The sequence below is a fragment of the Dicentrarchus labrax genome, unplaced genomic scaffold (assembly GCF_905237075.1).
Source record: "Dicentrarchus labrax unplaced genomic scaffold, dlabrax2021, whole genome shotgun sequence".
NCBI lineage: Eukaryota > Metazoa > Chordata > Actinopteri > Moronidae > Dicentrarchus > Dicentrarchus labrax.
In genome coordinates this window covers 13,236,961-13,259,961 of record NW_026136701.1, presented here as the reverse complement: position 1 = coordinate 13,259,961, position 23,001 = coordinate 13,236,961, and the positions used below count along the sequence as shown (strand labels likewise).

Sequence of the window (23,001 nt, the reverse complement as noted above, 5' to 3'; positions counted from 1 at the left end):
TGTAGAAGCCTAATATAGCTGCCTAAACAATTAGTAAGTGCACTGTCGGGAGCAGAATAATCCTGTTAAGAAGGGTACAGAGAGCACTTTACAGCAAGAGTGTTTCTATCCATGCTGACAACTGTCTGCACCAGGCCATGTAAGACGTATTTAATTCAAGGTGGCATTCAAGGAGTGACTGCATGTTATATCAGGCCTTTCAGATGTGTTGGGACTAGAGTCTTGATGGGTGGAGGTTCTGCTCCAAAAATGTCAAAAATGAATTAGATAATCAGTGATACTTCACAGGTTTTTAATTCACACAAGAGGGTCCAGCTCGTCTTCAGCTGTTACTTGTGTCAGCTTACATAAGCATATAAAGCTATTTGTTATTTTAGACTCCGAGCAATCGATATCTTGGAATATCTGCATGCCAAACAGAAACAGTATTTTGAACACGGTGTTGTTTAAGGACATTATTGTGCCTTTTTGCATCTAGCTATATGGGGAGTTTGCATCTATCGATCAGTGACCGATTTGGATAAGCAAGCTTGAATGACTGTTCCTCAGGGGCATATTACACTACTGATTTTCTGATTGAAAAGTGCAGAGAAAAATAAGATGTTGCAATAAAACAAAGAGAGGAATGAGGCTATTATATATTCATCCAGCTTTTGATAATAGCTCACAGGCCACATTAAAATACCATACAAATAATCATTATTTCTCTTAATTTGTATTTTATTTTAATATCCTTTCCTCCAATTGACAGAAATTCCCAATATATCCTCACAAGATCTTAATGTGCATTTTCTGTCTCGAAGCAGCATTTTGATTGCAGTTTTACTTCTCAACAGTTCATCTAGAAATGGATTGGAAAAAGTTGCAGGCAGTATGAGTCATAAAAGGTCATCTTTCCATGCACCATTTAACATGCTGAAATTCAGAGAAATGCTTTTAGAGTCAGGAGCACAAATGAAAACACAACAACGTAGCAATTCCAAAGCAAGAGCGTCACATTTACAACATGCTGCCTCAGAGTCATTTGTTGTAACCTCTTACTCTTTACGTCACTGAAGGACTGGACTGCACCAGTCTTCTCAGGTCACTTGGGAGAAAGCAATGTCAGTGACATCGGCACTGTATAGATGGCTGTCATCTGCACAAATTTGGTGTATTTGTTGAAATCCAAGCGAACTTTAGATACAGGGGAATGACAATATAAAAAAGTATTGACAATTCAAAATAGACTATGTAAAAATTGGGCACAGTAATACTATTGCTAATACGATTACTACCAGTGCTTTTATCACTGCTGTTACTCGCTTTTCTTGGGCCTCAAGTCAAGTCACTAGAAAAATAACACACTGGTGGTACACTCCAGCCTCTGTAATATATAATGACACACTCAATGTTTAATTAACTTCAATGTACATTATCATCAAAGCTTATATAACAGCTGCCATACAAGATGATTGGCAATTTGGTATAAATGTGCTAAGACTCAAACACAGATCTGCATCATGAAGGCACCAATTTAACCAAAAGATATGCACACTATATGCTCAGACTATTTTATCTCATATTTCTCATACTTTCATACATGCATATAGCATTGAAATTGTGCTTGTTGTTAAAAATTGTCCCCACGTCTGCAGACTCGACAACGGCTGATGACACTTTGTAGAGAAGGTCCCTTCACTGTCTGAGGAATGGTTTTTCTGTATCAAAGAACAAAACAAAAGCAATGTAACTTGAGTAGAGTTTCATTACCATTAAGTTAGCAAATCATAAAAAAACATGTCCTTTCTAAGATATGGTAAGAATTTTATTCTTGGGAAAGCTTCTGAAACAGCAGTGTGGTTATCATAGGACATACAAAACCAAGAAAAATACAGAAGAAAACAGTTTACCTGAACATGTTGTTGGGGTCTATGGAGGCCAGCCAGTAGCTGTAGGAATCAGGGTAGTAGTTGCATGTGCCCCTGCCGTGACACTCGATGAAGGGGACTTGGCGAAAACTTTCCAGACATGAGCCAGGAGACACCAGGGGCTGGGAAGACCCCTCCGCACCAGCACCAGTTTGCTAGAATGGATGAAAATGACATGGAAATTGGCACATAAGAAGATCCAGGGATTTAGAGAAAAACAACAAAAATTGGTGATTTCTTTACCATGACAAATGAGTATCCACTCCACAGGGACTCCCAGCGTCGGGGACATTCAGGTAGCAAAGTTGTCTGGCTGTGGACGGCTATAACATTGGAGGTGGTTTCACACACTGAACACCTAAACCGCAAGTGCAAACACACCCATGTTAATATCAAGTAATTAGTGTCATTGGTAACAACACCTATGTTTACCCTACAATTTATGTCAAAATGACTGCTGTGAAAAGGACTATTGAGCCAAATGCACAGTATATTTCAATGAGCAGAAAACTGACTGAATTTATATTGTATTGTATTTGTTTATTAAATAAACAACAATTTAAGTTCACCTGCTGATGTATGAAGCCAGATTGTCCCCTGTGATGGCAACCATGTTGGCAGGCATAGGCGTGTCAGTGGACAACCAGTATGAGTAGTCGTTACGAGAAGCGTAGCGGCAGGTCGTTTCTGTGTCACAGAACAGGAAAGGCATGGTGGAGAAACGAGGGAGACAGCTTCCCATGGTGCCTGCAAGACAGTTTTAAGTGTTTTCAAAAAGACACAGTACACTGTACAGTATGTCTGTTCATGAAGGTTTCCATGCTCTTACCAAGGTCCTGACCGTGAGCTCTCTCATTTCCATTGATGAAGAGGAAGGAGTAACCAGAATAGATGAGGCTGGTTCCTTGAGGGCAGTCAGGGATATGGATGCTCTGACTGTGTCTAGCTATCAGGAAAGTGTCAACAAAACCTGGACCACTTTTGCCAGGCAACCCTTGAAAACCCTTGTGGCCTGGGTCTCCAGGTCTGCCATCTGGACCTAAAGAGAAAACTCATCAAGTGACATCATGTCGCCGACTTTGTTGGATTATTTTTTTTTGGGTAGAGAGTTGTACTACAGTTTTTGTCACTGCTAACTCTCACTGGACTAAGTGTATGTTTATAATAAAATAGGAACTGGGAGAATGTAACACAAGGTCCAGGTTTTTCCTACTAAATCCCTCACTGGCTTCCCACCAAAATACACAAGCGCATTTGATGTAACGCACAACCCAGCCAGAGGTACTGCAGCTGATAGTTGAACCTGGGTTGTCTTGAATGTGTTTCCATTACACCAACTATATGCCCTATGTTGTGTAGACATATAGAAAGGAAAAAGGAAATTCCTGTTGTCAAAGTCTTACATATTAAGTTGGTACCCACATCTGCACACATACATTATGCACACACACACAAACACACCTTTTAATCAACACACATGCACACACACCTGGCAGTCCTGCTCTTCCTTTGTCTCCTTTGTGGCCAGTAAATCCTGGTGGGCCAACTCTGCCATAACCACGCTGTCCTTTGACGCCTCGCTGGCCTGGGACAGACAAATTCAGTGTCACATAGTTGGTAAAGAAAATTAGCTTGGTGGAAGTGGCAGAATTTAAAAATTACATTACAACATTACATTACACAACTGTACAGTTATTAATTTCATTCATAAGATGTTAGCAAACAGATTTTATATCCTTGGCTTTGAAGATCATGAGTATCTGGAACTAAAGCATATTAGCATGTATGATACATCTTAAAATTTTGGACCTGGATGGCCTGGTGGTCCTGATGGTCCAGTGCTCCCTGGGGATCCTCGATTGCCAGGAGGACCAGGTAAGCCAGGAGGTCCTGTTTCATATGTCACATTGACAACTCCTGGTTCACCTTTGAGGCCTGTATGGATAGAACAGAAGCAATTAGAAAGCTATTTCCCAAAATATATAAAACCCATGGCTGATCTTCTGGAATGTCTAGACCTTGAAAATGTTCAAGTACTTCAAGCAAGTGTTTAAGTTCTAGACAGGTTATCTGACAGTGATGGGTGAAATATGGCATCTCTACTGCTAGTCATAACTGATGATTGGTATGATGCAGACGTCGATTAAGTTTGCTAGAGGGTTATTGTGAACAATAGTAAGACAGATCTTTGTCGCACCAGGTTGTCCAGGAAAACCTCTCTTCCCAGGCGGACCAGGTTGGCCTGGGATATATCCAGGGTCTCCCTTGTCACCTAGAACACACAGGTTTTTTACATGAATTCCATCTTATTGGGTATCACAGAAGAATACATCCTCATATATCTTATTTTTCTCTGTCTACTTTATCCTCTGTCCCATTTGCGTTTCATCTGAGTCGTGGGAACATAAATCAATCATGGACTAATACTCTTTTGTGGTGACAGATCTGCCTTTGTCTGGGGAAGAATTCAAAAAGGAAACATAATCTATAAGCTGAAGTTGAAGTGATAAATTACCAGGTCGCCCTTGGATTCCAGGAGGACCAGAATCACCTCTTGGTCCTGGGCCTCCAGGTCTGTTTCTTCCACCCTGGGGAGGCAAATGAAACAATGAAAGGTCAAAGATTAGACTTTTAAGTATTTCAGTGAAATTCTGAGGACTCAGCATTAGACATTCAGTTGGAGAGGCAGCTGCAGATAATGCTTAAAAGTAATCTACTTATCTACTTCTGGTTAAGCGACACTGTGTAAAAAAATATTCTGTGATTTTTTTGTGTGTGCTGAGTCCATTTTCAACAACACACATTTTACCATTCATATATAAACCTTTACTAGAAAAGACAATCACAACTCCGTTATTAAATACAAATATGAATGCAGAATGTCGGGCATTTTTCAAGTGTATAAAAAATACTTCCTTCACTTGGTTCACTTACAGGTGGTCCTGGAGGGCCTAGATTTCCAGGGGGTCCATTATAGCCAGGGCTTCCTGTAGGACCTGTGTCTCCTATGTTTCCTTTTGACCCAGACACTGTGGTACCTGGAGGTCCAGGTGCGCCAGGATAGCCTACATATACAGCAGGGATGACAGAAAGTACATACGTGGCAACTGAGAAAACATCAATAACAAACAACAAAGAAAATAAGGAACCAATATAATTTTTAATTTAATTTCATTGAAAATTGTGAAAAAAATTATTGATGTTTGTACTTGCAAAAAAAAGGCTGCATCAGAAGTGTTCTATCATGTGTAATAAGCGAATGAGTTCTGAGATTGGGGTCTGATTTTGTGTCGCTTTTAGAAAAAGGTAAGTGAGACACCTCCATTCTCACCTCGGCTACCAGTGTTGCCAGGTGGGCCACGGTCTCCTTTAGACCCAGGAACACAAGCCCCTTCTGCTCCTGGTAGTCCTCTTGGACCAGAGACCCCAGGTGGGCCTGGAGATCCTCTGTCTCCTATCGTTCCAGGACTCCCTGTAACAGACAAGCCAGGGGGGCCAGGGTTCCCAATGGGACCTACAGTATAAAAATACAGAGACGTTTCAGCAAAAATGAAGAATGTGGGTTTTTTGTTGGCTCGTGGGTGTTTTGACAGTTTGCCAAACTAAAAAAATAATAGTTTATATTAGCATTCTTCTCAACAGTGGATCACCACGTCATTGTCTTTATTCACATCTTCACATTCTTCCTAGGCCCATGCTGCACCCTTCCACCAAGTTTCATGAAAATCAGACTGGTAGATTTTTTCGGTAATCTGGCTGACAGACAAACAAATGGCACTGAAAACATAACCTCCTTGGCGCAGGTAATAATAATGAGACAACACAATAAGATACAACATTATGTGGTATACTAAACCAGGATGTGGAGTGTATTGTCAAAACTAACCAAATGCAATTGGGCCAAGTGTGAAAGCACAAATGTCTTTTTTTAAACAGAGGACACTGACAATGACAATGTTTGTTAAAGCCTTGAAAAGGATGATGTAATTTACCTGAGACTCACCTGGTTGACCTGTGTCACCATGCCTGCCAGGAGTCCCTTCTATTATGACTGCAGAGGAGAGATGGGGCAATAGATAAGTTTTGGTTGCAGCCATGCTTTTGATGGTACAGTTAGAGACATTTAGTTCAACAGGCCAGTTGTCTGGGCTGAAGGGAAATACATACTAAAAATAGCCATTCAGAATTTTTCCATGCAAGATCCTCTTACTCGTCTCTCCTTTCTGCCCTGGTGGCCCAGGGATCCCATCCCTGCCCTGGTTGCCTTTAGGACCTGGATAACCACCGACACCTGGTGGACCTAGGTTACCTGAGACAAACAGATGTGAAAAAAGGTTAAACTTAAAATAATTACAATTAAAATATGACTGAAAAATAGAACTAGAATACTAGAGATGATAGAGAGTTTTTCTACAATAAATGTTACACAGTGGGTTGACTTTTAAAATATATTAATACTAAATTTGACATGTCCTATTGTAGAAAATATTTCAAAGGATTTTGCCTGGCGCTCCATTAGGTCCTGGGCGTCCTTTGCTTCCTGGAGGCCCATCTGAACCTTTAGGCCCTGGATAGCCTGGTAAACCTGGAATAGCAGTGTGGGGACAGGAGTGGGGTGGAGATGTTAACAGAGAGTGAGAAAAAGTACAAGAAATCTTAAACTGCCTTATTTTCATGACCGGTGATATTGACCATTTAGAACAGGTCCTGGGTTTCCTTTAGCTCCACTGTTTCCTGGTCGACCTACAGGTCCAAAAGCTCCAGGTTCACCCTTCTGACCCTTCAACACATTAGTATTGTTTTTTCCTGGTTCACCCTGAAGACAAGAAGAAGAAGAAATATAAAAGAGACAGAAAATTAATCATTTATAATATATATATTATTTTCAATCTATTCATATTTTAGTATTTCACTGGATTGGACCTGTGCTTCATCAAAGACTCTTTAGATTAGTCATTAGTACCTTTTGTCCTACTGGTCCGGGAAATCCATATCCATAGTAGTTTGGCTCTCCTTTAGCTCCTTTGTGACCAGTTGAACCTGGTGCACCATCTGGACCCGGCCCCCCAGGGATACCGTGATCACCTTTTATTCCCTTTGGGCCTGTGAGGGTCAAACCAAACAATTATTTTATGTAATATAATGTAAAGAGATCTTACAGCTGTACAACTCTTGTTTGTGTACTTTGATTTGTGACGTTAGACGTGTGGATTTTGGATGAAAACCAAAGTGGAGGTCTAACCTGGAGGCCCTCTGACTCCTGGGTCTCCTGGCAATCCATCAGGTCCTCGATTTCCTTCTGAGAGCCCTGGTCCATCAAAACCTGGATCACCTGTGGCACCTGGACACAGAAGAGCACACAACAAAGACATATAGTTTCCAAAATGGTTAATATAGAAACATTGATTTGCTGAACCAAAATACTGAATACTTGCTGAACACGTTTATTGTTACAATTGTAAGAATTTCAAACCTCTTTGTCCAGGGTCCCCTGGTGCTCCCTGTCTCCCTTTCTGCCCTTTTGGTCCAATACTTCCAGTATCTCCATGGGGACCAGGTAGACCATCATAACCTCACAAATTACAGGTAGAGTTAGATTATTATTACCATTATCAGAGAATTATTTTTTTTCTTTTTCTCTTTATTTCAAAACATGTTTTACAGAAAATAACCCATAGAACATTTCCATTGTATTCTGAGAAACAAGTCCATCTTACAGTGCGTGGATGTAGAAGGATATCTGTACAAGAAGCCTACCAGAATCACCAGGATTCCCTGGGGGCCCAATAATGTCAAATTTGTCTAACGGTGATTTAGGGCCTGGAGGGCCTGTCACACCTAGTTCCCCATTCATGCCTGGGGGACCTCTGGAACCTTTGGCTCCATCTGGGCCAGGTGCACCTGTAAAGAGTAATGTAAACCCAAAATCAACCAAAGAACCAAATACAGTATACAGCTAAAATGAATTACTAATAGGATATGTCAGTAACCTCAAAATTGTTCACTTGTCTGTGAAGGTATGCGTTACCTATTTGGCCTGGTGGTCCTATAATTCCAGGCAATCCTGTTGGTCCATTTCTTGATATCCCATCTGGTCCAGGGTCACCTCTGAGTCCTAAAGTACAATTTTAAGTTTTAAAGGCAAAGTCTACATACAAGTGTATAAATATATTCTATAATTACACAGTCTGTACATTTTAAAATCACCACTCAGAGAAACAATGCCATACCTGGTTGACCAGGCAGGCCACTTTGTCCCTTGATCCCTTTTGGTCCAGGAGGCCCATGTGAACCTGGTACTGATGCCCCAGGGAGACCAGGCTCACCAGTGGGCCCAGGTTGACCAAACCCTGGCAAACCTATATTCCCCTTCTCACCGGGTGAACCATTCAGTCCTGGGAGAGGGGAAGCAAACAGACTGAAAATGGAGGTGGGGAGCTAAGGTAGGAGGTAAAAGAATGATGAGAAAACATTTATTCTGTAAAACTCTAAATGTGTTTCACAGCATCTAATTATGGGAGAAACAATAGTTAACATTTTATTCTCTTTAATCTTTCAAACCTATTCTTTGTCCTTTTGGAGTTGACAGTACATCCCATGACTTTAATATACACTGACCTGGATGTCCTGGATAACCATCTGGTCCTTGTGGTCCTGCTGGTCCAGCTAAACCACCTTTACATGAATCTTTATCACCAGGTAATCCTGGTTGTCCTACAGAACCTTTCCGTCCTGCATGTAGCATAAAATAAAGCAGTAAATGTGTTTGGATGAATATGTATTCATGAATGCACATAACTGTGTTTGTGTCTTCTGTTTGTATTTGAGCCACAATTCGTTGTTTGATTTATGAGTCCTGTACCCTTTTCTCCTGGCAAACCAGGGTTGCCAGGTATTCCCGGGTTCCCAGGTAGGCCAGGGATCCCAGGATCTCCCACAAATCCCTGAACTCCGTTGTCTCCTGGAAGCCCTGGGGGGCCGAGGGGTCCAGGGTATCCAGGGCCACTATCACCCTGATAATCAAAAACATACAGCGTATTATTAATTTATTCATATTCATGCATTTTAACGTGCATGACATATGGCATTGTTTTAGTGTTGTGTTCGTTTTTTGTTCCTTATTTTTGACTAGTAAATAAAAGGTACCACCAGTACTTTTTTTTAACAATCCCTACACATTTTTAACAGTCATTTTGGGAAGTACATTTATTTGCTTTCTTGCTGAAAATTAGATGAGAAGATTAATACCACTCCCATGTCTGTGTGATAATTTGAAGCTAAGATTGAACATTCAGTGTCTAATCTCCTGTATCACACGGACAGTAATGATACCATTTCAGAAAAACACTTAACTTAATGTTTCCTTGTTTTTATCTGCATTTTAATGGCCAATACAGTATTATATATACTACTGATAGATGTATATACACTGCAGATTTTGTTTGTATCTCTAACCTTCAGTCCTGGAAAACCAGGGGAGCCTTGTGGACCCTGCCGACCAGGCAAGCCCCTTCCTGTAAAGCCTGGGAGACCTGGCTGCCCCTTGTCGCCTGAACAACACACACACGCACACACATACACACACACACACACACACACACACACACACACACACACACACACACACACACACACACACACACACAGTGATAGAAACACGAATCATTATAATTATACTCTTAGCTGCTTCCTATGGTCTTCAGGAGATATAAAAAAACATCCAAAGTGACTTAAACTGTAAGTTGTAACTTTAAGTAAGCTTGAGTTTAATAGCTCATAGATTACCTTTCTGCCCTGGGACCCCAGGGCTTCCTGGAAATGTCACTCTTTCTCCTTTCTGTCCTGGTAAACCTGGTGTTCCAGGAGTACCTGGAGGTCCTTGATAACCTGAATGTTTATTGGTTAGTATAAGAGACACTTCCATCATCTGTTGTATGGTAATGCAAAGACCATCCATCCAACTATACATTATTCAATCCATCAAACACAGAGCTATGCTTACCTGGACTTCCAGGTAGGCCAGGAAGACCTTTATATCCAGGTGGACCAGGAAGTCCCTTGGAATAGATGTGGCCAGGTTCCCCTTTCTGGCCTACCAATGAAGGAGGGACAGAAGAAAGGACATACCATGGCTATCAGTCTTTCGGACTCTCTACTTGTGTGTTTATGTATAAATGTCTTTGCCAAACTGTTTACTGATCAATGTGTTTCCTTACCCGGACTTCCAGGCTGTCCTGGAAAGCCATGAACCCCGACATCTCCCTTACTTCCTGGAAATCCATCAGGTCCATATCCCACTGGCCCGGGGTAGCCAACTGGTCCCGGTCTGCCTAAGGGCCCTGGTTGACCTGGGAAACCACGGTCACCCACTGCACCAGTGGAGGGATACTAGAGAATGGACAGAAGCATCAAAATGCAACACTAACTGGCCATAAATTTGTATGTTAAGCTAAACTGAAGAACCTCCTTACTGAATCCCCTGGAGACCCTTGATAGCCTTTGCGACCTGGTAGCCCACGGCTCCCAGGGCGGCCATCTAAACCAGGCTGGCCAGGCCGACCTGGATCTCCTTTTTCTCCCTTTATCCCAGGGATGTCATAGGAAGAGGAGTCTCCCTTTTGCCCAGGGGGGCCTGGAAATCCCCTTTCACCAATGGCACCCTTCATAGAAAAATTATTGCTTAGTATTAAGTGTGTGTAAAAAAAACAAAAAAAAAAACAGATGGGACTGTCTTACTGGTCTTCCAGGAGAGCCTCTAGGTCCTGGGAAACCTGGATCACCTTTAGCACCTGGTCCTTGATTGTAGCCTGAGTGACAGAAACATATACAATGTCTAGTTAAACCTTTTTATACTCTCCAGTATTAGCAGTAAGACTGTATTTGGATATGGAAGCAGGACAGAGTTGTTAGAATATGTGTTGTGTTTTCATGCACTTAATTGTTTTACCTGGGATACCTGTGGGACCAGGGGGACCCTGTGGTCCTGGGGGTCCTGATCCACACACATAACAGGGCTCGCCTTTCTCTCCTGTACAGAGAATAAACATGGGAATATTTTTTTTGAGTATCACATTTATGACACACTGCTATAGTTTCTTCATCTTAACTTTGTCTTCTTACTCTGTCTAGTCCAGACTGTTAGGATGACTAAAATGTAAATGTCCTTCATAAGATATTAAAGGGCTGCATACAATACTGTCACAACAACTGCATGTAATAGTCTACCAGCATAGTTTATCAATGAATACGAGTTAGCAGGTCAGAAGAGATGTCAAACCAATGTGAAACAAATTAAATGTTAACAATTAATTAATAAATAACACCCACCTTTAGTTCCATACTTCCCGTCATATCCCATAGGTCCAGGTATACCCCTTATTCCCTTCATTCCTGGGATTCCCTTGGTAATCCTGTTAGCTACAAGCAACATCATTGGGGGATTTTTGTTGGTACTTGAGAAATTACAATTATCAGCTTGTGACTGATATATCAATAATGTGCCTAGCACATACATTGTAACTCAAAGTTTGAATTTGAATCCAACCTTGAACTTTGATTGCTTGTGTATCCTCATCATTGTTTTTTTTACCATGAAGTCTCTGATAAATGTTGGCTTAATATTTATCAGCCTGACACTTTTTCCATTGCATAAAGCAAAGGTTTGCGTTCATTACTGTAAATGACATGCAGATATTTTATCTTATCATAATAGAAAATAAAACTAAGCAAGTGAGCTTTGAAAAGATACAGGGTCACAACATTTGGTTCATGGTATAAGCCTATAGGATAAAAGATATCAAGGTTTACCAAAACCACAACTATCACCCATGCAAGAACTGAGTTAACTAAGATATTTTATTATCTTATTGCTGAAAGTGGAAACAATACCAGTACTATTAATATAAGTTGTAGAAGTAGTAGTTGGGCTGTTTAGATAAAATTATTTTTCAGAAAGAAGACATTTACACATACTTCTGTCTTCAGGAGGTCCCGGTGGGCCTGAATCCCCAGGGGGCCCTGGATCACCAACATCCCCATCAAGACCAGGGAGTCCAGTATAAATATCACCTGGCTCTCCAGGGTCCCCTTTTGGGCCTGGGAAGCCAGTGGGACCAGGTGGGCCTGGCACATAAATCCCAGATGCACGGCCTGTACAATGCAAAGTGAGAGACTGTGAGCTTAAGATCTTAGGAAACCTGTTAATACTTCGCCTTTTAAATAAAACAAAAATAAAAAACACATTTTATTGGTCATTGGTAAATTGAGTAATACAGAGACATGATGAGAATAGCATACCTGGAGGTCCATCAGGTCCAGGAAACCCCACAACACCTGAGAAAAGAATAGCAACATCTGTTATTTCTGTATGTGTCAGTCTGCTGCAGTAACAACATTTGTTACAACTCAATCATGGCAGACACTGACTTTATTCTTTACTGTTCATCTCACTATTTGTCTGTCTGCTTATTACACAATGCTATGTTCATCTACCCTGACGCCCGGGAAGCCCAGGTGGGCCTGGGGGACCAGGATCTCCATGGTATCCTTTTAGTGGCTCAGTCACAAGTATCTGTAAACAAAACCACAGAGGGCATGCAGTGAATTCATGGTGGAATATCTGGATTCACACATACTGTCTGTATTGGAAATACTAGCATCAAAATACCAAAAAGAATACCAAGAAGAAAATGATAAGAATAAACTCACATCTCCAGGTGGACCATGTAGACCCCTATTTCCCCTTTCACCCTAAATATTAGAGCATACAATCAAAGAATTATGATACAAAGCATACCAATAGACTGGGAAAAGTTTTTGGCAGAACAGACCACTGACCGTCCCTCCTGGTGTCCCTGGATATCCTGGATCACCTATGCGGCCAGGGCTTCCCTAAAGAAAATCATATCGTATAAGGCCACACACATAATAACATAATGACTCACACACACACACACACACACACACACACACACACACACACACACTTATAGCATAGTTTAACAGTACCCTTAATGCAGATTGTCCAGGTTCACCATCCTTCCCTGGCTTTCCCTGTAAGGTAATGAAGGACAACTGTGAGGAACTGGTAGGTTCTTCTTTCTATTAAGAAAATATTTACCAACCTACCAAGGGCTTCAGCCATTTATTCGATTTCTAAAAATGTCTTCTTGGTTGGTATTACATCTCAGTAATCATAAATGCAATCAACAGTTTGAGGGATGACCCCTTTTTCATTACACATGGATAGATTTAATAAGCAAAAAGCTCTCAAAAGCAGTTCCTCCAGTTAGTTGTATGTCACAAAATGAGAAACAGTTTTGAGTCTGTTGAGCTCTTCTTGATGTCTTCATGTTAATTAATAACAGTAAAATCTGGCTATATCAGGCCATCCGCATAGCAAACAAAATTTCAGGTCAGGCTCAGATTTGAAATGTGGGTGGCTTTGATGCACTGATTGCAAAACAAATATTAGATACAATCAGATCCAATGAAGTCAGATTGACCACAGCCATTGGCCCTTTTTGGGGTGCTCTTAATGTTGCATTGCAAAACTGTAGAATTTGTCCCAGTACTTGAGCTTAACCTTTACCTGCATTTCAGAGAAGTTGCTCTCCCAGCTCTTTTTTTGGGTGGGCCTTAAAAAAGGAGCTACAATGAATTGCGGTATATACTGTATATTTTGATAATGTTAAGTTTATTATTGTCTCCCATAGGTGAAAATTGCCTTAGAGTAAGGGAATTGCTACAACAAAAATAAAACAAATTAAATATGAAAATTCGTCCAAATAGGAAAAAATAGGAAAGCAAATTCACTTTGTTAAAAAATACAACGATTCGAAGGCGAACATCTCAAAGTATACACACCTTAGTATACAAATTACAAAAAAAAACACGTGTCACTTTACATGCTCACAAGAAAACACACAACTGGTGAAAACCTGCAGTTAACTGATGGAGGGACAAATGAATATGGGTCTTTTTTTCTTTTCTTTTCCTATTTATTGGCAAATAACATTGAGTTTAATGTTGCATTGCTGCCCTCTGCTGATCTTTTTTTTTTTGACTGAGCTATTCCCAAGGGGTTGCCTACAGCAGAGTGGTGAAACATCTCTGTTTGGAAGGAGAAATATGTGGTGTCAAATAAAAAAGCAAAATGTTCTTTTGGGACACCATGATGTTTCATATGTATGCATCAGAAAAGTAGACTCAAAGTTGAGGGTGAATGGAATAAATGGTATGTGGTATCTTACTTCTGGGCCTTCCGGTCCTTTGTCTCCCTTTGCTCCTTTGGTGTAAGAGCCATAACCAGGGAGTCCCTGAGAACAGATTAAAATAAGGACACGAATCAGAGAGAGTAAAATTACACAACAACAACAAAGCAGAACCAACAGTAGGGGAGAAGCTTTTGAGATTTGAAAAATAAAAAAGGGCTGTATTAATGAAATGTGTAATGTCAGGTAGGGAATGAGTGGTGTGTGGTGTCAATTTTAAAGAGAAACTTACTGGTGCACCATTGCAGCCTTTTCCACCTACATCTCCTTTGTCTCCCTTTACACCCTGAATAAAAAAATTAAATAAAGTTATGGTTCATTAGTTGCAATGACAACAGTTGCCTATAATGCTGCCAATTTTCCATAAAATCTACTGTGGACATTCATAGTCCTGAAAGGGTAAATCCTAGTATTTTTGGTGACCCTGTGTTTTAATTTCTTCCTTTTACTTCTTCCCTTTACCAAGAGAAATTAGCATTTTATCTAGCCAGTATTCTGAACCTTGACTGAATGGAGATTCACCACACAGATGGATGTATACAGATATGATTGATATATTAATACTGAAAAACGTCATGCATATCACCTGAAACTATAACTTTGATTGCGTTAATGCCATGATATTGCATTCCAGTTGTCCCCATTCATACAGGAAACATCACTCTGTGGATTATATAGTTGCTACAGTGATTTGACCTCAGTCTGTTACTGTACCTTTAATGTAAGACTCTCTGTGAAGAACTCCTTAATCCGACCCGGAGACCCTGGTGGGCCTATTGGTCCCTGTCTCCCCTGCATCAAACACATTAAGATCGTCCTCAAACATGAAAAAGACATAATGAACACAGATTTTCTAATGATCATGTCATAGAATTAGTCGAAGGTAGAGACAAAAATTATGTGCAATCAATACAACATCCTTTCCATAAATAATTAGAACCTTATCAACATACTGTTACGATGTGTTTAAAAAATAAGATACCTTTGGCCCACGAGGTCCTTGGATACCGCCTTTGCCTTCTTGTCCCTGTAGGATGGGAAAGCATTTGTAACTTGTTTATGTAAATAACCTGGTTTCCCAGGCTTTCTCGAGATGTCCTTTATTTTGCATTTCTTCCCATGTTACACCCAGTTTGATTGTGGTCACGTTCTCATGTTTAGTATCCTTGTTGCTGCCATAAACTGCCATGCTCCTTCTGTAATACAATACATCCTAATACCACTATTTTCACTAGTCTGAGCAGAGTTTCACAAGAGACCCGGGAAACAATATCACATGATGATGTTTATGCTACATTCCAAAATACTGCCCTTCCAAAGAACAACTGTGATCGACCAGTATAGCAGCAACTAGGAAACTTTCCCAGATAGTGTAGGCATTGCCAACTATAATAACTGGAGAAACAGGACAAAACAAAAAACCTGCAGCTGTTGTTTTCCTCTGTGCCACTTAGAAACCCAGTAAATAGTTACCCTCGTTATCACAGGCACAAGCTGTCAGACACATACACACATATCCAAAGAAATATTCATTAGCATTACCTTTGCTCCCGGACCCCCTGAGCGACCACGACTTCCCTGTTCATAAAGAATGCAGACAGTTATATCACACATCACATAATATGTTGTTCCAGAGAGTTATGTATATACACACATATATATATATATATATATATATATATATATATATATATATATATATATATATATGTGTGTGTATATATATATATATATATATATATATATATATATATATATGCTATGTTCTCTATGGGAGGTAATCCAAAAAAACTTTACTCACGTCAGAGCCCGGTGGTCCAGGGTTCCCTTCTGGTCCAGGCTCTCCAGGGAAACCTAAATCTCCCTGAAATATAAAGGAAGTTTCCTCTTAATATAAATATACACGTCTGATCCAGTACTACTTGTCTCATCTCTTCTATCGATACAAACAAAAATGTATTATTAGTAATGCAATCTAAATAGTTACCGGCTCTCCGTCCCTCCCACGTGGTCCAGGTGGCCCTGGTATTGCATCATGTGATACCTGAGATATACCCTGTGAAATTGAAATAGTTTGTTTATTTAACATCAGAGTAGTTAAAATGACAGTAGATGTGTAATAATATTGCATAGAATAGGGGAGAGTGGGGTAAGTTGAGCCAAAGGGTAAGTTGAGCCACCCCTTGTTGCTAGGAAATGGTAAAAAACATTGATCATGTGACCAAATATTTAGGAGGAAGGCATCAGGGCAGTAGGGATACGGTTCAACTTACCCCGCTCCTATGCTCAACTTACCCCATACACGGGGTAAGTTGAGCCACAAGACCACTTTTTTTGCACATCCTATATTATCAAAACAGTTATGTTTACACTGATTCTGTTTGTTTGAAGGGATGCACAACATCCTGAAATATATGCAGATATATTAGTTAGCGACACAACTATGATTGCCTTGATGTAGTGATCCTAAATATGAAAAATGGCTCATCTTACCCCACTCTCCCCTATGTAATAATACTTCATAGTTCCATTTTGCAACTCTAGTGCACTGTTGGGCTGTGTAGGCTTCATCACTCATCTTTATGTATTTGTGCCCTTGACATGCTTGCATGTGCTTAGAATTAGAATGACCACATTTAATTTCTTGGGGGCTGCCCCTTTGAAACAGCTGTATAGACCTTATTCAACTAGCGCAACCATAGAATGACAAAAGAGGGATTTCACTGTGCTTATTAACCATGGGCTAGAAATAACACAAAGGCTTCAACTTCTGAAGTTTTTCATCAGGCCTGGGGGGGGAAGCTATTTAGAATTATCCACTGCCATGACACAGGCAACATTAGTGTAAATGGTCGCAAGCAAACTCTCACACTATATTCTCTCACAAGTTCTCAAAGTCCTAGGAATTCTATTCTGCAACTGCTGGCCTCATCATGCAACACTTTCTTCCTAGAAGTATTTATTCTGCTAGGACTTGTGGGCAGTATCCTTTGTGTCTAGGAACCACAAATGTGGAAGATAATTCTGCAAGACTAAGTGATTCACTGGGAGAATGGGCTTGCATATGTGGTTGGCATAATTATGTTACCTCGGAAACCACAGAAATTTCACAGAAAGTGTCCCTTGGGTCTTTGTATGTATGCCTATGTATATAGTGTGTGCCGGTTTGGGAGATGTCATGTCCATTGTTTTATTGATTTTCAAAGGACCAGGCGAGGTAGGTCTTTCAAAAATGAAGGATCATCCGCCATTTCAAAACACAGCAGTGTCACCACTACTGGAAGAAGTGATGATGAAGATGTAGGAACCATTGCTAACATGAGGTTATATGACTTTATATGTAACTGTCATTTATATTTTTATATTTAACTGCCAGTCTGTCCCAGCTGGGGCGATTACCGAGTGGGGGTAATAGTGGAAAAAGTGGAAGCCTTTTTGAAACCCAAGATGTTTTTTTTCCCACCATCACATGAAATGTCCATGAGCAGACTAACTGAGCTGGTACATGCTAATTTTCAGTCCACAGATACACTAAGACGACTGGGTCTACAGAGACAACAGATTCACACTTTAGGGCAAAGCCTGCGACAGAAATGTATCATGATTACAACCCTAAGAGTTTATTTCGTATACCCTTTCTAGCATTCTTGTGCATGCAAATAAACATTGAAATGTTTTTGTCCTGAAAATTAACTTTGAGAATTAACACATTTCTTGTTGCAAATAAAAGTGGACAGACTTAATAAAGAAAATCATTAAATGAGTTGTTGGTCTCACATGGACCAGATACAAAATGAGCTCTGGGAGCTTGGGGAGGCCGAGAGGGCAACTACTAGTGCAGCATCGTGTTATTTTTTTACTTGGTACATCAGGATTCTGCTGATAAACTTCTTAAAAGGCAGTAATTGCTGAAGGATTCTGCAGTTTCACCCTTCCTACAAAACTCACAATAGGCCAATGGTGGGACAGCACCCATTTTATTACCTTAGGTCCTGGCAGACCATCTTGACCCTGTAAAGTAAATACAAAGTTCAGGCACATTTTGAACAACTTTCTTAATGGATAATTTTAAGGATAGCACTAAACAAAAAACAACTAAGTAGGTAACAAGTGTAACAAATTAGCTGAATTTGTTGTATTTGATAACAACACCATTTAACATAGGATACATTTTTGGGGATTTTGTGTCTTACTGGATTTCCATTAATGCCATGGGCCCCGGCGATACCAGGAAGTCCATCGTCTCCCTAAAAGTACATAAAGTGTTCAAAATATGAGAGCCTGGTTAAAGTTTGTTTGAGAATAGAAAAGTGTAATTGAAAAATGTTTGCACTCAAAGCTCCATTATGTGAGCACCTCACAAATAATCTGAAACTATTACATGGAAGACATGCCACAATACCACTGTTAATATGTACACTGAACAAAATTATAAACGCAACACTTTTGTTTTTGCCCCCATTTATCATGAGCTGAACTCAAAGATCTAAGACTTTCTCTATGTACACAAAAGGCCTATTTCTCTCAAATATTGTTGACATTATTGTGGCCAGCCTAAGGCACACCTGTGCAATATCCATGCTGTCTGATGCTGATCAGCCACACCTGTGAGGTGGATGGATTATCTCGGCAAAGGAGAAGTGCTCACTAACACAGATTTTGACAGATTTGTGAACAATATTTGAGAGAAATAGGCCTTTTGAGTACATAGAGAAAATCTTAGACCTTTGAGTTCAGCTCATGATGAATGGGGGCAAAAGCAAAAGTGTTGCGTTTATAATTTTGTTCAGTGTAATATGTTTTTACCTCTGTCCCATTGCAGCCTGGGGCCCCTGTGGGTCCCAGAGGCCCTTGTAAACCTGGGATACCCTAGAGGAGAATAACAGCAAAAGTAACATGCATCAGTTAACATGATGATGATGAACAGAACAACACAGATTTATAAGTGAGTAAGAAAACCTCACCGGCACACCATGAGTCCCACCATATCCTTCTTTACCTTGAGGTCCCTGGGATGACAGTAGCAAAAATAGTTTACTCTTTTAAAAGGCACACAGCACAGCTACTGAGTCTATACACAAGTCATTTAAAGCATAACTCAACACACGCTGAGATATCATATAAACAGCCAACAAACACCCAAACACAAGCTTGGATTGCACAGTTGTGTTACCGGATCGCCTTTTGGCCCCACAGGTCCATCAGGCCCAGTGTTGCCCTGGCAAAAACAGAAACCTATAATTAATCTTGATGATCTTGTAAGATGCAGTATAAGCACAACTAAAAGTTGTCTATGTGCACAAAGAGAAAGTGTACTTCATCACAGTCTATACACAGTCTGAGTTAATGTTGCCCCCGACAACAGTATTGGATTCGGGGATGTACAGAATATAAGTGCAAAGGAGCTAGGTTGAAATTGTACCTTTGGTCCCATAGGTCCAGGATGACCATCGATTCCTGGACGACCCGTTGACCCTTTGAGACCTGGAACGCCAGCAATGCCTTTGTCTCCCTGTGTTTGTGAGAGAGAGATAAAAAGAAGCAGAGGGAGTAATGTAGACAAAGAGATGAGGGGGCAGACAAAGAGCAAATGACAATAAATAACAACAGACGTACAGACGTATGTAATTTCAAACATTACATACTTCTTTAATTGTTATCAACATGGATACATGGAAATATTGCTGCACACTCAAATATGAGATTTATGCATAATCAATAACATACTTGCTGCTAAATAACATACCATTGCAGGTCACCGGTGAAGTCCAATTTACACATGTAAAATCAAAATTTTCTGGATCATGGTTAAAAATATAAAAGCTTGTTCATTACTACAGTAAACAAACCTCTAGCAGTATCAGCAAACATTAATAATATACTTCTACTTACTTATTGTTGTCAAGTGTTAGTCCCTGTATTAAAATACCTGTCAATAACTTTCAGAGTAATAGGAAGTTATTTTGAGTTTTGGTGATGTTTTTGAAAGTGAGACTGCTGTTAAACAATACTTACTTCTCAATCCCAGTTGAACATTAATAAAAAAACTTTTAATAAATATTACATATAGTTTGAATCAATGTGTCTTTTTGCACGTGTTCAAGTATGGCTGGATACTTGAAATTGACACACACAATTGATTTGATGATTTCCCTCATGATTGCATTTTGCACTTTGCTGATTGCATGCTAGCCTGAAATATCAATCAGACTACAATCAGTGGAATACATACAGTGACAGGACTTTTTGCAGACCATTGCTGAGTATGAATAGTATTAGATTAAAGAGGTTTGAGGGGTTCTGCGCTCTCTGCTTGGAGCTCACTGCAAATTGATTTAAAATGAAACTGCTGGTCTCGGAAGGTCACAGAAGACATTTGATAAGTCACAGTTGGAAAAGCATGGGTGTAAATAATAAAATTAATGATATCTGAATTTAATTTCCATTAGCGGTTTCAGTTTCAGGGTCCTGATATTGTTCACGCTGGCTCACTGTCACACTGTCACACTGTCATGACTAACTGCAACACTTGAATACAACAAATCCATAGTGCTTTTCCTACTGTGACCAGTCAACATGTCTACTGTGAAGAAGGCCAATTCTTTCATATATCGTTGTGTGTTGAACTGATGCATTTAGGTTGACTAATAGAAGAAAATAAAAGAAAATCATGAAGGTATTGGTGCATCACTCAGATTAAATAATATAGCTGCATCAAATGTGAGTTCCTACATTGCAAAAAATGCTGAGCTGGCACACCTGACCTGTTGTGTAATGTACGTCAATCATAGTTACAAACAAAGTAACAAAATGAGTTAAACAAGTGGAAACTGCAAGAGGCAGAATTAAATAATTCATAGCACACAACAGAACTGATGAAATGTTAACACATACATTAAATGATCCACTCACCCTGCTGCCATTCTTTCCTTTACAGTGGCACCTTGAGCTGCACACACACTAAAAAGAAATTGTAACATTGTTCAATATGTATTGTGTAAAAGGAATTTTTTACACACACACACACACACACACACACACACACACACACACACACACACCTACAGTCATGTGCACCCCCTCTTAAGCTGGGTGCACCCCAAAGCTTGGGAAGCAGGTACCGAAAGCAGTCTCCTGATTTAAGTGATCCAAACTGTTGCAAGATCAATTGCAACTTTTACATTATGTTAATCCACAATTTGTTGTTCGTCCAATGAAGACAGTTTTGTTAGGGAGGATCTGTGGAAGATTCATGGAAGCAGTTTAACTAAATAACATCTATAACTCTCCAGTGTTAAGGGCTAACACCTCCTGTGTCTCTGCTCAACGCAGTGGCCTTTAATTTGAAGGCTGTGGACATTATGGCTTATCACAGAGGAAAACACACTAAAAAGGTAGTTGCATGCACAGTGGTGGGCTGTCTGCAGGGTAAATGATAGGTCAGCAATTGGCTATAAGGTGATATACTGGACCATTATCAGTTAACATCAAGTTATTTGAGATGTTTTATATTTCCAATTAACTTTAACCTTGTGACAATCCAGCAATAAACCCGAATGCACTGCTCCTGGACAAAAAGGGTCTGAAACCAATTCTGGGTCATTTAATAGAGGCCTTTTTACTGTAATAAACTTACTTCCTTGTGCACATGAAATTAAAATAAAACAATTCCAATTAATTGGACACAATCATCTTTGTCTTATAAGGTAGAATGCTTTTTTATTGCCATGGCTTTAACAGCAGCTAGGCTATAACAGCATGAAAATGTTATGCTGTCAAGTTTTTTTTTTGCAGGAAAAAATAACGTCAACTAATAAATGTCTCTAACCTTTCTGTCTAGTGCTGGATTGCTGTTTTGCTCCTACCATATCCTGTCCCTCTTCAATGACCTTAAAAACCCATACCATAAATAGGCCCACCAACATTGCCCAGTGAAATATGCTGTATACAGTAAAGTGCATGTGCAAACAGACTGCAAAAAAACCCTGCATCTCTTCAGGACTCAAGATGTTTGCAGATGTTTTGCAGATAAGCAGAGACACAAATGTAACAAACAGACCACACTGTTGTATATCAAAGCTAAGACTGTAAAGAACAAGTGGTGCTAACATACACAACAGGAAATACAAGGAACAGAAAGACACTTTTCTCCCATAAACAGTGATTCAGTAGATTTCTGTGTGGAACCTGGGAGAGTTACAGCAAGAGAAAGGTAAGGTAAGTTATTCTGAACAACATTAAACACTATGTGAAGAGAGAAAAAAGTAAAATGTGACTGATGTATTTCTTAAGAGCAGGTTCAAACAGCTTTGATAAAAAACTGTGTGGTAAAGAGAAAGACATGGGTAGTTTTTTCTTTAACAAAGCACACCAATAGTTAATACACAATTGTAGCTCAGCAACTTATCCAGTCTCTGCAGTCTGATATGAAATAAATAACAACCAAAAGTCTGATCCTGAAAGGATTAAAACTAAGAGTAAGTACCCCATGTGTGTACAGTATAAAATAAAAGCACACATGAAAAAAGACAATACAATGTTTGTGTTTAATACCTGTGCAGATAAGAGTCTGTGGTTTTGGCTAAAGTAAATCTGATCGTTCTGCTGTACAATGTTATGTCAACAAGGAATAAGTAAATATCTTACATTTTTGGCCGCAGTGCCCATCAGCATCACGGCAAACAGGATCAGAGGAACTACGGACACTGGCCTCCACATTCTTGCTCCAGTTACATCAAAAGCAAAGTGACCACAGACTCCTAATGTCTTTTTGAAGCGTCTTCTTCAACACCCAGCCTCCCCATTACACCCATCCATTG

At 39.9% G+C, this 23,001-nt stretch overlaps 1 protein-coding gene across 1 annotated transcript; it reads right to left on the bottom strand.

The window, feature by feature from the left end:
• Positions 1-275: 275 nt before the first annotated feature.
• Positions 276-22,945, bottom strand: LOC127366197 (collagen alpha-1(IV) chain-like). Its single transcript, XM_051405044.1, has 52 exons — positions 22,829-22,945; positions 21,095-21,142; positions 19,605-19,694; positions 19,356-19,400; positions 19,147-19,191; positions 18,989-19,051; positions 18,376-18,429; positions 18,167-18,193; positions 16,170-16,238; positions 15,984-16,046; positions 15,725-15,760; positions 15,165-15,209; positions 14,897-14,974; positions 14,415-14,468; positions 14,162-14,227; positions 12,918-12,962; positions 12,747-12,800; positions 12,618-12,659; positions 12,402-12,480; positions 12,207-12,242; positions 11,883-12,059; positions 11,238-11,327; positions 10,858-10,938; positions 10,647-10,717; positions 10,382-10,570; positions 10,127-10,298; positions 9,913-10,002; positions 9,696-9,797; positions 9,366-9,460; positions 8,773-8,923; positions 8,529-8,642; positions 8,141-8,305; positions 7,939-8,025; positions 7,668-7,811; positions 7,384-7,482; positions 7,153-7,251; positions 6,874-7,013; positions 6,603-6,726; positions 6,415-6,495; positions 6,121-6,219; positions 5,914-5,961; positions 5,242-5,424; positions 4,845-4,975; positions 4,426-4,498; positions 4,108-4,182; positions 3,720-3,845; positions 3,400-3,495; positions 2,740-2,949; positions 2,480-2,657; positions 2,154-2,268; positions 1,893-2,065; positions 276-1,700 (listed from the first exon to the last, which is right to left on the bottom strand). The coding sequence occupies exons 1-52, from the start codon at positions 22,898-22,900 to the stop codon at positions 1,613-1,615; spliced, it is 4,977 nt and encodes a 1,658-aa protein (XP_051261004.1). The 5' UTR covers positions 22,901-22,945; the 3' UTR covers positions 276-1,612.
• Between the last annotated feature and the right edge of the window lie 56 nt (positions 22,946-23,001).